The sequence below is a fragment of the Danio rerio genome, chromosome 7 (assembly GCF_049306965.1).
Source record: "Danio rerio strain Tuebingen ecotype United States chromosome 7, GRCz12tu, whole genome shotgun sequence".
NCBI lineage: Eukaryota > Metazoa > Chordata > Actinopteri > Cypriniformes > Danionidae > Danio > Danio rerio.
Genome location: NC_133182.1, coordinates 2175795 through 2188043, shown reverse-complemented (window position 1 = coordinate 2188043; position 12249 = coordinate 2175795). Strand labels below are relative to the sequence as shown.

The 12249-nt window shown below is 38.5% G+C and overlaps 1 protein-coding gene across 1 annotated transcript; it reads right to left on the bottom strand.

Annotated features, from left to right (window-relative positions):
* Positions 1–1912: 1912 nt before the first annotated feature.
* LOC141375250 (C-type lection lectoxin-Enh3-like) lies at positions 1913–11012 on the bottom strand. Its single transcript, XM_073907899.1, has 4 exons — positions 10938–11012; positions 7433–7780; positions 2793–2878; positions 1913–2240 (listed from the first exon to the last, which is right to left on the bottom strand). Exons 1-4 carry the CDS (start codon positions 10972–10974, stop codon positions 2124–2126), a joined length of 588 nt encoding a protein of 195 aa, XP_073764000.1. The 5' UTR covers positions 10975–11012; the 3' UTR covers positions 1913–2123.
* Positions 11013–12249: the final 1237 nt, after the last annotated feature.

Genomic DNA, 12249 nt, shown 5'->3' with positions numbered 1-12249 from the left:
ACAATTGCTTACAACAGTATATTTAATTCATCATTGCCATTATAATTCACAATTACTCGATGTATTTTTATTTGTATCTTAATTAATAAGTTTGTTGTATAATTTACTGACATTAGCAATTGTTCCTCATTGTATTTTCCTGTCTTATAGACCTGTTCTCTTACCGGAACTACCCCTCACATCTCGTGTGCACGACACCTGAAATCCCTGAGCGTACCATACGCTCGTATAGAATGACTGTTGCACTGTGTGTTGTTTTGTATTTGTAAGTCCACATGCTGATGTTTTTTGTTATTTTTCCTATTGTTTATATGAGATACACTTTGTACTACAAAAACGTTGCTGTTGAATGTGTTTGTTACAAGCAATTAAATGAACAGTAAATTTGAAAACATACAATCTACAATTTTAGCTATTTATAATAGCTAAAATAAATTTACAACAATAGCTAAAATAAATAATAGCTAAAATAAATTTACAACAATAGCTAAAATAAATAATAGCTAAAATAAATTTACAACAATAGCTAAAATAAATAATAGCTAAAATAAATTTACAACAATAGCTAAAATAAATAATAGCTAAAATAAATTTACAACAATTTATTTGAACATTTTATTTGAACAATTTATAATAGCTAAAATATTAATAAATAATAATAATAATAATAATAATAATAAATAATAGCTAATAATAATAAATAATAGCTAAAATAAATTTACAACAATTTATTTGAACATTTTATTTGAACAATTTATAATAGCTAAAATAATAATAAATAATAATAATAATAAATAATAGCTAATAATAATAAATAATAGCTCAAATAAATTTACAACAATTTATTTGAACATTTTATTTGAACAATTTATAATAGCTAAAATAATAATAAATAATAATAATAATAAATAATAGCTAATAAAAATAAATAATAGCTAAAATAAATTTACAACAATTTATTTGAAAAATTTATTTGAACAATTTATAATAGCTAAAATAAATTTACAACAATTTATTTGAACATTTTATTTGAACAATTTATAATAGCTAAAATAATAATAAATAATAATAATAATAATAATAATAATAGCTAATAATAATAAATAATAGCGAAAATAAATTTACAACAATTTATTTGAACATTTTATTTGAACAATTTATAATAGCTAAAATAATAATAAATAATAATAATAATAATAATAATAAATAATAGCTAATAATAATGAATAATAGCTAAAATAAATTTACAACAATTTATTTGAACATTTTATTTAAACAATTTATAATAGCTAAAATAATAATAAATAATAATAATAAATAATAGCTAATAATAATAAATAATAGCTCAAATAAATTTACAACAATTTATTTGAACATTTTATTTGAACAATTTATAATAGCTAAAATAATAATAAATAATAATAATAATAATAAATAATAGCTAAAATAAATGTACAACAATTTGTTTGAACAATTTATAATAGCTAAAATAAATTTGCAACAATTTATTTGAACTTGAAAACGTGCATGTATAATTATGGGAATAAAGTACATAACACTGGATTTATTTTAACTTAATTTTTTGATTGCTCAACTTAAAAAAAAAAGGAGCTTATGCTATGTAAAAGTGCCGCTGATTGAAGAGGAAAAGGCCATTTGGCTAACATAGTAAAGTTTGTTGTCTGAACTTCATTTTGTTAGATGTTGTTGTAACTTGAATATATTGATGCAAACTCTAAAAGCACTATTTTTTTGAGTGTGCGTTGGTGTTGTATATTACACTGCAAAACATTTGCAATAAACTGCGGCACATTTTACAGACTTGCTTCTCTAGACATTATTTCTTACGCATTACATTACTATTTTAAATGACTAAAAACGTCAATAAAACTCACTAGAAAACATTAAGTTAAACTGTAGAGTTGAATTTTTAACATCTCATGAAGCAATTCACAACCGGAAACACACAAATCACAGAAACTGTTCATTCACAGATATTGTTTGCTACACATGTGCAGACAGCATGGTGAACAGTAAATGTGTATTTCCACTCTTCTGAAAGACAGCACTAGTCTATTTACATTGAGCAGATGCTTTTGTCTGAAGTGGCTTACACATACAGTCTATTTGACGGCGTTTCTCTTCTGCTCCTCCGTCTGGAAAACAATCCCATCAGACCGAGCTCTCCATGAAAGTGTGGCATATTCAGACAAACCCTTCTGCTTCAGCATCTGCTCCATCTGACAGAAACAGACGACACAAGGAATTTCTCACAGCATTTCCTCTAATATTTGTTCTTCTGGAGAAAGTCTTATTTGTTTTATTTCTGCTAGAATAAAAGCAGTTTTTAATAGTTTAAACACCATTTTAAGGTCAATATTATTCGCCCCTTCAGCAATATTAGTGTTGGATTGACCACTGTTACACAATGACTTGCCTAATTACAATAACTTTACCCTAATTACCCTAGTGAAGCCTTTACATGTCACTTTAAGCTGTATAGAAGTGTCTTGAAGAATATCTAGTCATATATTATGTGCTGTCATCATGACAAAGAGAAAATAAATCAGTTATTAGAGATATTAGTTACCCTAAATATTAAGGAGTGCTAATAATTCTGAGTAGGTCAACTATAAGTATGTTCAATGTTATTACCAGTAGCCGAATGGGCCTGTGTATATTAGTTTATTTGGTTGTTATTGGAAAATATCATACATTGCAAGGTCATAATTGACCAATCAGAATCAAGTATTCCAGTGTTTTCTCTCTCTGGTGATGTGTGATAGACTGACCTTCGCTAAAATCCTCGTCGTCTCTCCGGGATCATTCAGACTTTGGCTTGAATTCACCTCCAATCTGACGACCTGCTTCTTCCTGTCTGAGAGAAACACAACGATGAAGACATTGATTATTTAGCATCAGTTCATCAGTGAAGTACCTTCAATTAGGTTAATTGGATCAAAACGTCTCGCTCTGTACTATAGAAATCGATTGACACAACAGATGCCTTACCAGCTGCAAGCCAGTACTGAGAAACACCCACACACACACACACACACACACACACACACACACACACACACACACACACACACACACACACACACACACACACTCATACACTGCAGCTAATTTAGTTGATCAATTCCGATATAGCGCATGTGTTTGAAACAAGTGTGCCGCAAGCCTGCGTTTGAGTGAAGGTTTCGGCCGTTAGATCGCCCCCTGGGGGCTGGCTGCAGTACAAGTCATAAAGCCCGCCTCCTCTGTGTTAATGAAGGAGACTTGAGCCCAAATAAAAAAATTAATTACACTTGCAATAAAATGTCCTGAAAGATGGTTCTGGTGGATTAAGGCACTGGTTATTGTGCTGAAATAGGTGCAGATCTTCATTTTTGTAAACAGTTTGTTTTTAGCAGTAATTTAATGCTGGGCGTGTCATCGTGATTGACAGCTGTGATTGACAGTTTCTCAAAGCAGCGCGTCTGAGCTTCGGCAGGAGACTGAAGTGTTATTATTCGATTTCTGTGTTATTTTACCATGTAAAAATGAGTTCAGCAGTAAACTACAGTTTCTGACATACATGATCCTGGTGGAACACTGTTTATTCGCTAAGTTCAGGGCTTTTTTCGGGCTTTATTAGTTTGCTGATACACGTCTAACCACCCAGATAGCAAAATACACTCGGGCCAGTTCCGGCTAGATTCTCGCCTGCCGGAGACTTACCCCTCAGACTGACTACCTCTGCTGGACCTACTCCGGATGCCTGGACTCACTGCCCGATTCCAGCCCGAGTCAATCGAGCCAGATGCGGCGGCCGAGCGAGCCGGCGCTGCCGCATGCGAGCCGGAATCAACCGGCGACGCCGCGAGTAGGTTATGAGCTGCGGGCCGGAGCTGGCGCGATTGAATATATAAAACCCTCATATTTGTTAACGTTATTACATCCATTTGTGTTGATATGACAGCAAACGCATGCTGAGAAGTTCAGGGGGCGTGGTTGATTTTACATAAAGCGTTTGATTGGAAGCTCGACTCTGCTCATTTTCGCGGCTCCTCCTCTGGCTCCATCAGACAGTCCTTCTGCGCATGTCTGGCTCCAATTTCAGCAGTCTTTTGCGACAGTTTGTGCCCGTCAAGCAGGCGTTTTGCCCTCAAGGCGTTCAATGGGAAAAGGGGCTGTCGCGTCGTCCATATTTTTTACAGTCATTGGTTTGGAATGTGGGGGAAACCAGAGCACCTGGAGGAAACCTTCACAAGTCAGCCCAGTAAAGTATGGGGTGCCTCAAGGATCAGTTTTAGGCCCTTTTCTGTTTACAATTTACATGCTGTCACTGGGAGACATTATTAGAAGACGTGGGATCAGCTTTTGAAGTGGATTTTATACTCTTTAGAGTGTGAAGTTAATCTATATATTCAAATTGTATATGTATAATCTGCTTGTAGACTTGCATACCATTAAAACAATTAAAGTGCTATGTAGAGTTAGAAAGGGGAAATGGCCTGAGGAAACAACAAAGGGTCACAAGAAATGGATGAGAAGAGAGTGGTAGAAAGCCTGAGGTGTCTCAGGAATTGGATGAGAATAGAGATTATTAGGTGGAATTTGGGGTCAGGGGTTAAACTAGGAGGGGTATTGTGTGATATATGGAGAACAAAGGAAAAAACTGTTGTAAAAGAGTATATAAGCAGGCCAGAACATCAGTGAGACAGAATTTTTCAGACAGAGATGCTACTGGGGGTCTCCTGAAAATTCTCCTTTGTTGTCGACAATAAAGTATACTCTTCTGCTATTCATAACCTCCAGACTGAGTTTGATTCAGTAAGAGAAAAACCGAAAACCACTACACTTTCACTGCTATGCAGATGATACTCAGTTATATACTTCAACTAAACCTGATGAGATGTCTGAACTGTCTAAACTAACTGAGTGTATTGAAGATGGTATAGACTGTCGGCGCTAGTGGTGTAGTGGTTAGTGCATCGGCACATGCACTCCGGTGCTCATAGTGACCCGAGTTTAATTCCCGCCTCGTGGTCCTATGCCGATCCTCTCCCTGCTCCCCATGCTTTCCTGTCAATACTCTCTGCAGTCCTAGACAATAAAGGTGAAATCCCCTAAAAATAATTATTAAAAAAAAGATGTTAAAGACTGGATGACCAACAATTTTCTTCTCTTAAACTCAGACAAAACAGAATTATTACTTATTGGGCCTAAATCCTGTACACAGCAGATCTCAGAACTCAAACTCGAAAACCAAATATCCCATGTCACAAAAACTGCCTTCTTTCATCTGAGAAATATCGCTAAATCACGAAATATGCTATCCATCTCAGATGCAGAAAAGCTAGTCCATGCTTTTATGACCTCTAGGCTGGATTACTGTAATGCTCTATTTGCTGGCTGCCCAGCATCCTCTATTAACAAACTTCAACTAGTACAAAATGCAGGTGCCAGAGTTCTGACCAGGTCTAGAAAATATGATCATATCACCCCAATGTTATCCTCCTTACACTGGCTGCCTGTTCAGTTTCATATTGAATTTAAAATATTACTTCTCACCTATAAATCTCTAAATAATCGAGCTGCTGTTTATCTAAACAACCTTTTGTCTCGCTTTAATCCAGCTCGCTCTTTAAGATCTCAAAACTCAGGGCTTCTGGTAGTACCTAGAAGAGCAAAGTCGAGTAAAGGAGGTCGAGCCTTCTCGTTTATGGCTCCTACACTCTGGAATAGCCTTCCTGATAACATCATAGGCTCAGACACACTCTTTCAGTTCAAAACTAGAGTAAAGACCTATCTGTTTAGTAAAGCATACACTCAACGCATCACATACCGGTATGATACATGAATGTGCTCCACACAGGTTTCTACATCTCGTTTATATACACTATAAACAGCAGCTACGCTAATTATTAGGCTGGCTTGTGTAGCAAGCCAGACTACTGTTATTAGGCTGGCTTATAGAGCAAGCCAGACTACTGTTATCCTATTTTTCTTCTGAGACTAAAAAACAAAATGCATCTCCTCCGAGAGTTTTCGAGCTATGACCACCAAACTCACACCAAACCTTCAAACTGGTCTGACTCGGTGTGCTATATCTTTTCCAACTGATCCGACTTTCGGTTTTCCAAAAAAAGTCCCGGGACCGTCTGAAAAATCCCATTGACTTAACATTGGACCAGACTTTGTGACCTCATAACTCTGCATCAGACTGTCACACAGACTTCTAACTGGGCTCATTTAATTCAGACTACCTAACCGCCAATATCTGATGAGCTTTTAACTTTCTGGCCATGCCCTAGTAACCACTTTTGGGACCCTAGAAACTGTCCCATAGACATTCAAAAGACTGTCATTGACTTTACATTGGATCAAACTTTGTGAGCTCATAACTCTGCATCAGACTGTCCTACAGACTAACGGCTGAGCTCATTTAACTCAGACTACCAAACTACCAATAACTGACAAGCTTTTAACTTTCTAGCCACTCCCTAACAACCAGATACTACACCCTAGCAACTGTCCCATAGACTGCCATTATAGAGGCCCAGATTGATATCGTCATGCTGCAGTGTTATAGCAACATGCTAATAATGATTAGCTAAGTACTTTAACATGCTAGAAATGCTTAATAAACATTAAGGAAAATCTAAACACCGCTTTATCTATCTATCTATCTATCTATCTATCTATCTATCTATCTATCTATCTATCTATCTATCTATCTATATATCCATCTATCTATCTATCTATCTATCTATCTATCTATCTATCTATCTATCTATCTATCTATCTATCTATCTATATATCCATCTATCTATCTATCTATCTATCTTTCTATCTATCTATCTATCTATCTATCTATCTATCTATCTATCTATCTATCTATCTATCTATTCATACTTTTTAAAACTGTTTAAACTAAATAAACTATTACCAACAGGCTTTCACAAGCCAGCCTCAAAGTTTGTCTCGACAAACTTTTATAATCTAGTTCTCTTTATTCTCTATTTCCACCTGGGGATACTCATCCCGAGGCCCTCAGACTACGCAGTGTCACTGAATGGATCCATGATCAGCGACGAGATGATCCCAAAGTTTCATAATCCTGGACCAGGCCGTATCCCGAGCAGCTGCTGTGGTGGTCAATTTACTGTAATCTTCTATGTGAAGCTGCTTTGACACAATCTACATAGTAAAAGCACTATACGAATAAAGCTGAATTGAACTGAATTTAAACTCACGCCAACACAGGGAGAACATGCAAACTCCACACAGAAATCGCCACTTATTACATTTTATAAAAAATATTACTTGTTCTTTAAGTAATACATTGCTTGTTACTTGGATAAGTAGTATTATTACATAACTTGCGGAGTGTTACCGCTAATACTGTTCAGCAGCCCTGCAGTGTGTCCTAATGACTTACCAATATAGCAAGCAAAAGGAACGAGATCGACGCAGTTTCGGTCAAACCAGAAGCCACTTTCAACATTCACACACAGCTGACCGTTGGGCTGTCCAGCTTTCCACAGTCTGAACGAGGAGCTACTCTGATCTGACCACTCAAACGGTCTGGATAATGACGTGCGGGAAAACCCCAGCCAAAATTTTCCCATTCCCGCCACATCCAGCAGGTTTTTGTGGTCCGTCTGGTCATCGATGGTTGGCAGGTCAGTGTAGCGGCGTCTGCAGTACGTCTGTGCGTTTGTCCAGTTCATGGGTTCGGGCACATTGATAAACTCATGGAGCCGCGAGGATGCACAATACACCAGAGCTGAAGATGGAAGAAAACACATACAGTTTACTAACAGATAATGAGACGTCCGGCTGATAAAAGACATGTCTCACATGCTGGATAAAAGCATGGGGCTTACATTAAAGCACACGTAAACATCTACAAAATAAAGGTCTGCATAAAATCAATATGTACTGTATTCATTTTGCAAGTAAACAGTGTTGAACAATGAATCTGTGCAGGTTAATCTGCTGAATAACGGTTTGTTTTAGTAACCTTTAATCATAATCGGTAGATGTGTTTCTGCTCTGGAACGGCAGTCTTTCTCTGATAGCTCATTACCGTTGCTGTGCAATCTCATGATATATACACACTCTGGCCACTTTATTAGGTATACCTTACTAGTACCTGGTTGGACCCCTTCAAAACTGCCTTAATCCTTGATGTCAGAGATTCAGCAAGCTACTGGAAATATTCCTCAGAGATTTTGCTCCATATTGTCATGATAGCATCACACAGTTGCTGCAGATTTGTCGGCTGCACATCCATGATGCCAATCTCCCGTTCCACCACATCCCAAAGCTGCTCTATTGGATTGAGCTCTGGTGACTGTGGAGGCCATTTGAGTACAGTGAACTCATCGTCATGTTCAAGACACCAGTCTGAGATGATTGAGCTTTATGACATGCTGCGTTATCCTGCTGGAAGTAGCCATCAGAAGATGGAGACACTGTGCTCATAAAGGGATGGACATGGTCAGCAGCAATACTCAGGTAGGCTGTGGCGTTGATGCTCAATTGGTACTAATGGACCCAAAGAAAATCCCCCCCACACCCTTACACCACCACCAGCAGCCTGAACCGCTGATACAAGGCAGGATGATCCATGCTTTCATGTTGTTGAGGCCAAATTCTGCCCCGAGCATCCGAATGTGTGAGCAGAAATGGAGACTCATCAGAGCAGGCAACGTTTCTCCAATCTTCTATTGTCCAGTTTTGGTGAGCCTGTGTGAATTGTAGCCTCAGTACATCAGCAGTTTCTAAAATGCTGAGACCAGCCTGTCTGGCACCAACTACCACTCCACGTTCAAAGTCACTTAAATCACCTTTCTTCCCATTCTGATCCTCGGTTTGAACTGCAGAAGATCGACTTGACCATATCTGCATGCTTAAATGCATTGAGTTGGTGAAGATGTGATTGGCTGATTAGAAATTAGCGTTAACGAGCAGCTGGACAGGTGTACCTAATAAAGTGGCATCATTTTATATTGTGCTTTATCTTTTATTTTGTGGTTGTTACATGAGTCTGTGTTATTTAATCTATTTATTTATTGCCGGTTTGTGCTTGCGATCGAGTTCTAGGAGGAGTGTTTCACCCGGCTTATCCAGGATTGGATGATGCCCGTGACGTCACTGGGGATTCCCATTATATCATAGATATATACACTAGATATCGCATGGGGACACTGAGCATGTGTCAATAGCGCCGCCACATTGGTGCAGTGCTCCCAGGACAAATGTCATTCAACCGCACTAGTCAAGACAGTGTTATTATGTGAAGATGCGGGACTTTAGCGCTGTCTACGTGTGTAGTAACGAGCAAACAAAGAAAATAAAGCACAAAGGCAGAACATTTCATAGGTAATATTATGTTTTTTCTGTTTTTGTATGTTCTGAGCTTTTGTGCTAATCAGGTAACGTTATTGATGATAACAGTCACTTACTGCATTCACCATACGGCAAAGCAGCTCCAACTCACACTAAACACTCGGCTTATGCTAGTTTTGTTGAATAAAATCAGCAAACAATGCAAAATAAACATGACAACGAGATGCTGCACTGCCAGAAACTTGTGTTATTGTCGGCTAACGTTAGTGAAAGAGTCATTCGGGAGATTCATTCACAAACGAATCGCTCCCTCCGTCAGTATGAGCAGTGAAAGCAGGAGAGGAGCTGTGTTTCAGGACATGATTAGATCAAATTTAACAGGGAGGGTGAATAGTACATTTCTGTACACACAAACACAAGCTTTTAGTCTGGAATGCCCGTGCGGTCACTGATCCATCAATGTAGAAAAGTGATGTAAAATTATAATTTTAGTAATTTAAAGAAAAGAATTACATGCTAACATCCAGGAAAACTCCCGATCATAGATACATGTGTATATCCCTGGTTTTGTGTATATTTCTGGCCATAGTCCTCCACTGTACCTTGGTCCCGCATTCATTTCAAAGGAGCGCTACCCTGTAGCATGATGGCGGCGCTATTGACGCATTCCATCCAATAGACAACAATAGGCCAGGCGACATCTAGTGTATATATCTATGCCATTATATAAGGCTGACAGCAATGGCGTCTCTCTCTCTCTCTCTCTCTCTCTCTCTCTCTCTCTTTCTATCTTGCAGTCTCTCGCCCTCCCTCAGCTCGGTGGTGGCTTGCGCTCAGGCGGTCTGGCTGACAGTGCTCCGCAAGCCAGGCGATCATCTAGATGCCGCTCCATTTAGTGTTTTGTTCTTGTTAATCCTTTGATTCTTAGTTCGTAATGTGTTAGCTAGTTTGTTTATTTTGATACTTTGTTTTGTAGCAGGTAGGGGTTTATTTTTTATAGTCACGTTTTGTTATTTATTTAGTTTAGCGAAGGTAAGCAGTGGCCCGGAAGACTCACATCTTTTTTTTATTTCTTTTCACAGGAGTTTAGGTAAGATCTGTCCATTTAAAACAGCATAGTCAGAGACCTGTTTACCTTAGCTGCCCTACCTGTCTACTTGATTTTGTTAATGTTTAGTCTTTTGAAAACTTATGATTTATGGAAATTTAAACGTATTGACGCAACGTCAATTTAACCATTCAAACGTCTGTGTCTTTCTTATGTTTGGCTCAAACCTTGAATGTTGGTGTTATTCGAGCCAGTTTTGAGTTTGGGCCGTAACAGTGGTGTTACAAAAGGGTGATGCTTAATCAAACATTATCAGCACAATATTACACACTACTACGAGGATGCAGCAAGAAAGATGAATAAAAACCTTGAAAGTACAATGTTTACATTTTGGCAATTTATTTAGCAATATTTAACATCAGACCTGCAATAAATCAGATCAGAGGTCAGATTTACACCTCTAATGTGACGCTCATGTGTTTGTTCTGTAATAAACAACAGCACTGATCCATGAGAACAATGAAAGCATTTGCAGACTAACCTGAGAAAAGCATCAAGAGTGAGCAGTTCCTCATCATCAAACACCTACAAAGAAGAAAACAGTTCTCGAGTCTGTGTGAAATAATCTGACTAAATCATTCTAACTACTAAAGGTAGTATATTTTCTAACTTTGTTTTAAAGGGCACCTACAGTGAAAAATCTGCTTTTCCAGCTGTTTGGACAGACATGTGTGCAGGTATAGTGTATAGGCCGTCATATTAATCTAATATAATAACACACAGCCGTTTTTTATTAATTTAACAACATAAAAACAGTGGACCAGTTGGAGCTGTTTTCAGACCGACCGCAACTTTACAGAGAGCGGTCCCCCCGCCCACCAATATTGATTGACAGCCTTGCGTCACGATCATATCCTCAGTTTGTTGTTTCACGTTCGTCATTTTCAGCGTGTGAGTGACAGCGATATCACTAAAGGATCACCCTTGCTCTATTTTTAGATGTAAGCAGGGCCGGCGCGTCCATAGAGGCAACCTAGGCGGTCGCCTAGGTATAGAGAGGGCGGCGTCCGCAACACCCCCCTTACCACCCGCATCCTCAGTTATGTCCGCGACACCTCCCTCACCACCCGGGTCCTCAGATATATTCACGCATACAGGGCCGGAGTGGGACTCTTTTTCAGCTCTGGAGTTTCAAGCCTCAGACCGGCCCACCTCAGTTCACGACTGACTATATTAAAATAAGGTTATTTCCAATTCAGTTTCTAATTACACTATCACGTTCATCATAATAATATATCATCATTAACCTGCATCCTGCTCACGAGGCTATGAGAAAATAGATGAAAAGAGCAGAGCTGCGGTAAAATAATGAATAAGAAAGCTGTGGTCAATTAAAAAAAATAATTATTTTTAAAAAGTGTGACTGCTGAGAGCAACCGATTCTGGAACTAGGGACACCGGCCCTCGCGGCCAAAAAACGGACCGGCCCACCGGGAATTCTCCCGGTCCTCCCGATTAGCCAATCCGGGCCTGCACGCATATGCGACAGAATAGAGAGGGCAGCGTCAGTGAGCGACACCTCCATCAGCGCCCGCTTGTCCTCAGTTATTTCCGCGCACAGGGCGGCAGAATAGAGGTCCGCGACACCCGCGCATCCTCAGTTATTTCCGCGCATAAGGCGGCAGAATAGAGGTCCGCGACACCCGCGCGTCCTTAATTTAATTTTTATGTTGTAAATATTAAGGAATCCAGCAGATGTTTGGGGTTTGGGATTGTTTTGGGTTGATGATGGGGTCTTGAACAAATTGTATTTATTTAGTCTTATCTGGTAAAAGCTTGACTCATTTGAGACC

What these genes read in the sequence shown, in the direction of transcription:
- LOC141375250 (XM_073907899.1), bottom strand. Translation starts at nt 10,974, where the DNA reads ATGATGAGGAACTGCTCACTCTTGATGCTTTTCTCAG. An exon ending in ACTCTTGATGCTTTTCTCAG is followed by an intron (nt 7,781 to 10,937) that starts GTTAGTCTGCAA and finishes TTCCATCTTCAG; the next exon opens with CTCTGGTGTATTGTGCATCC. An exon ending in TCCTTTTGCTTGCTATATTG is followed by an intron (nt 2,879 to 7,432) that starts GTAAGTCATTAG and finishes TGTTTCTCTCAG; the next exon opens with ACAGGAAGAAGCAGGTCGTC.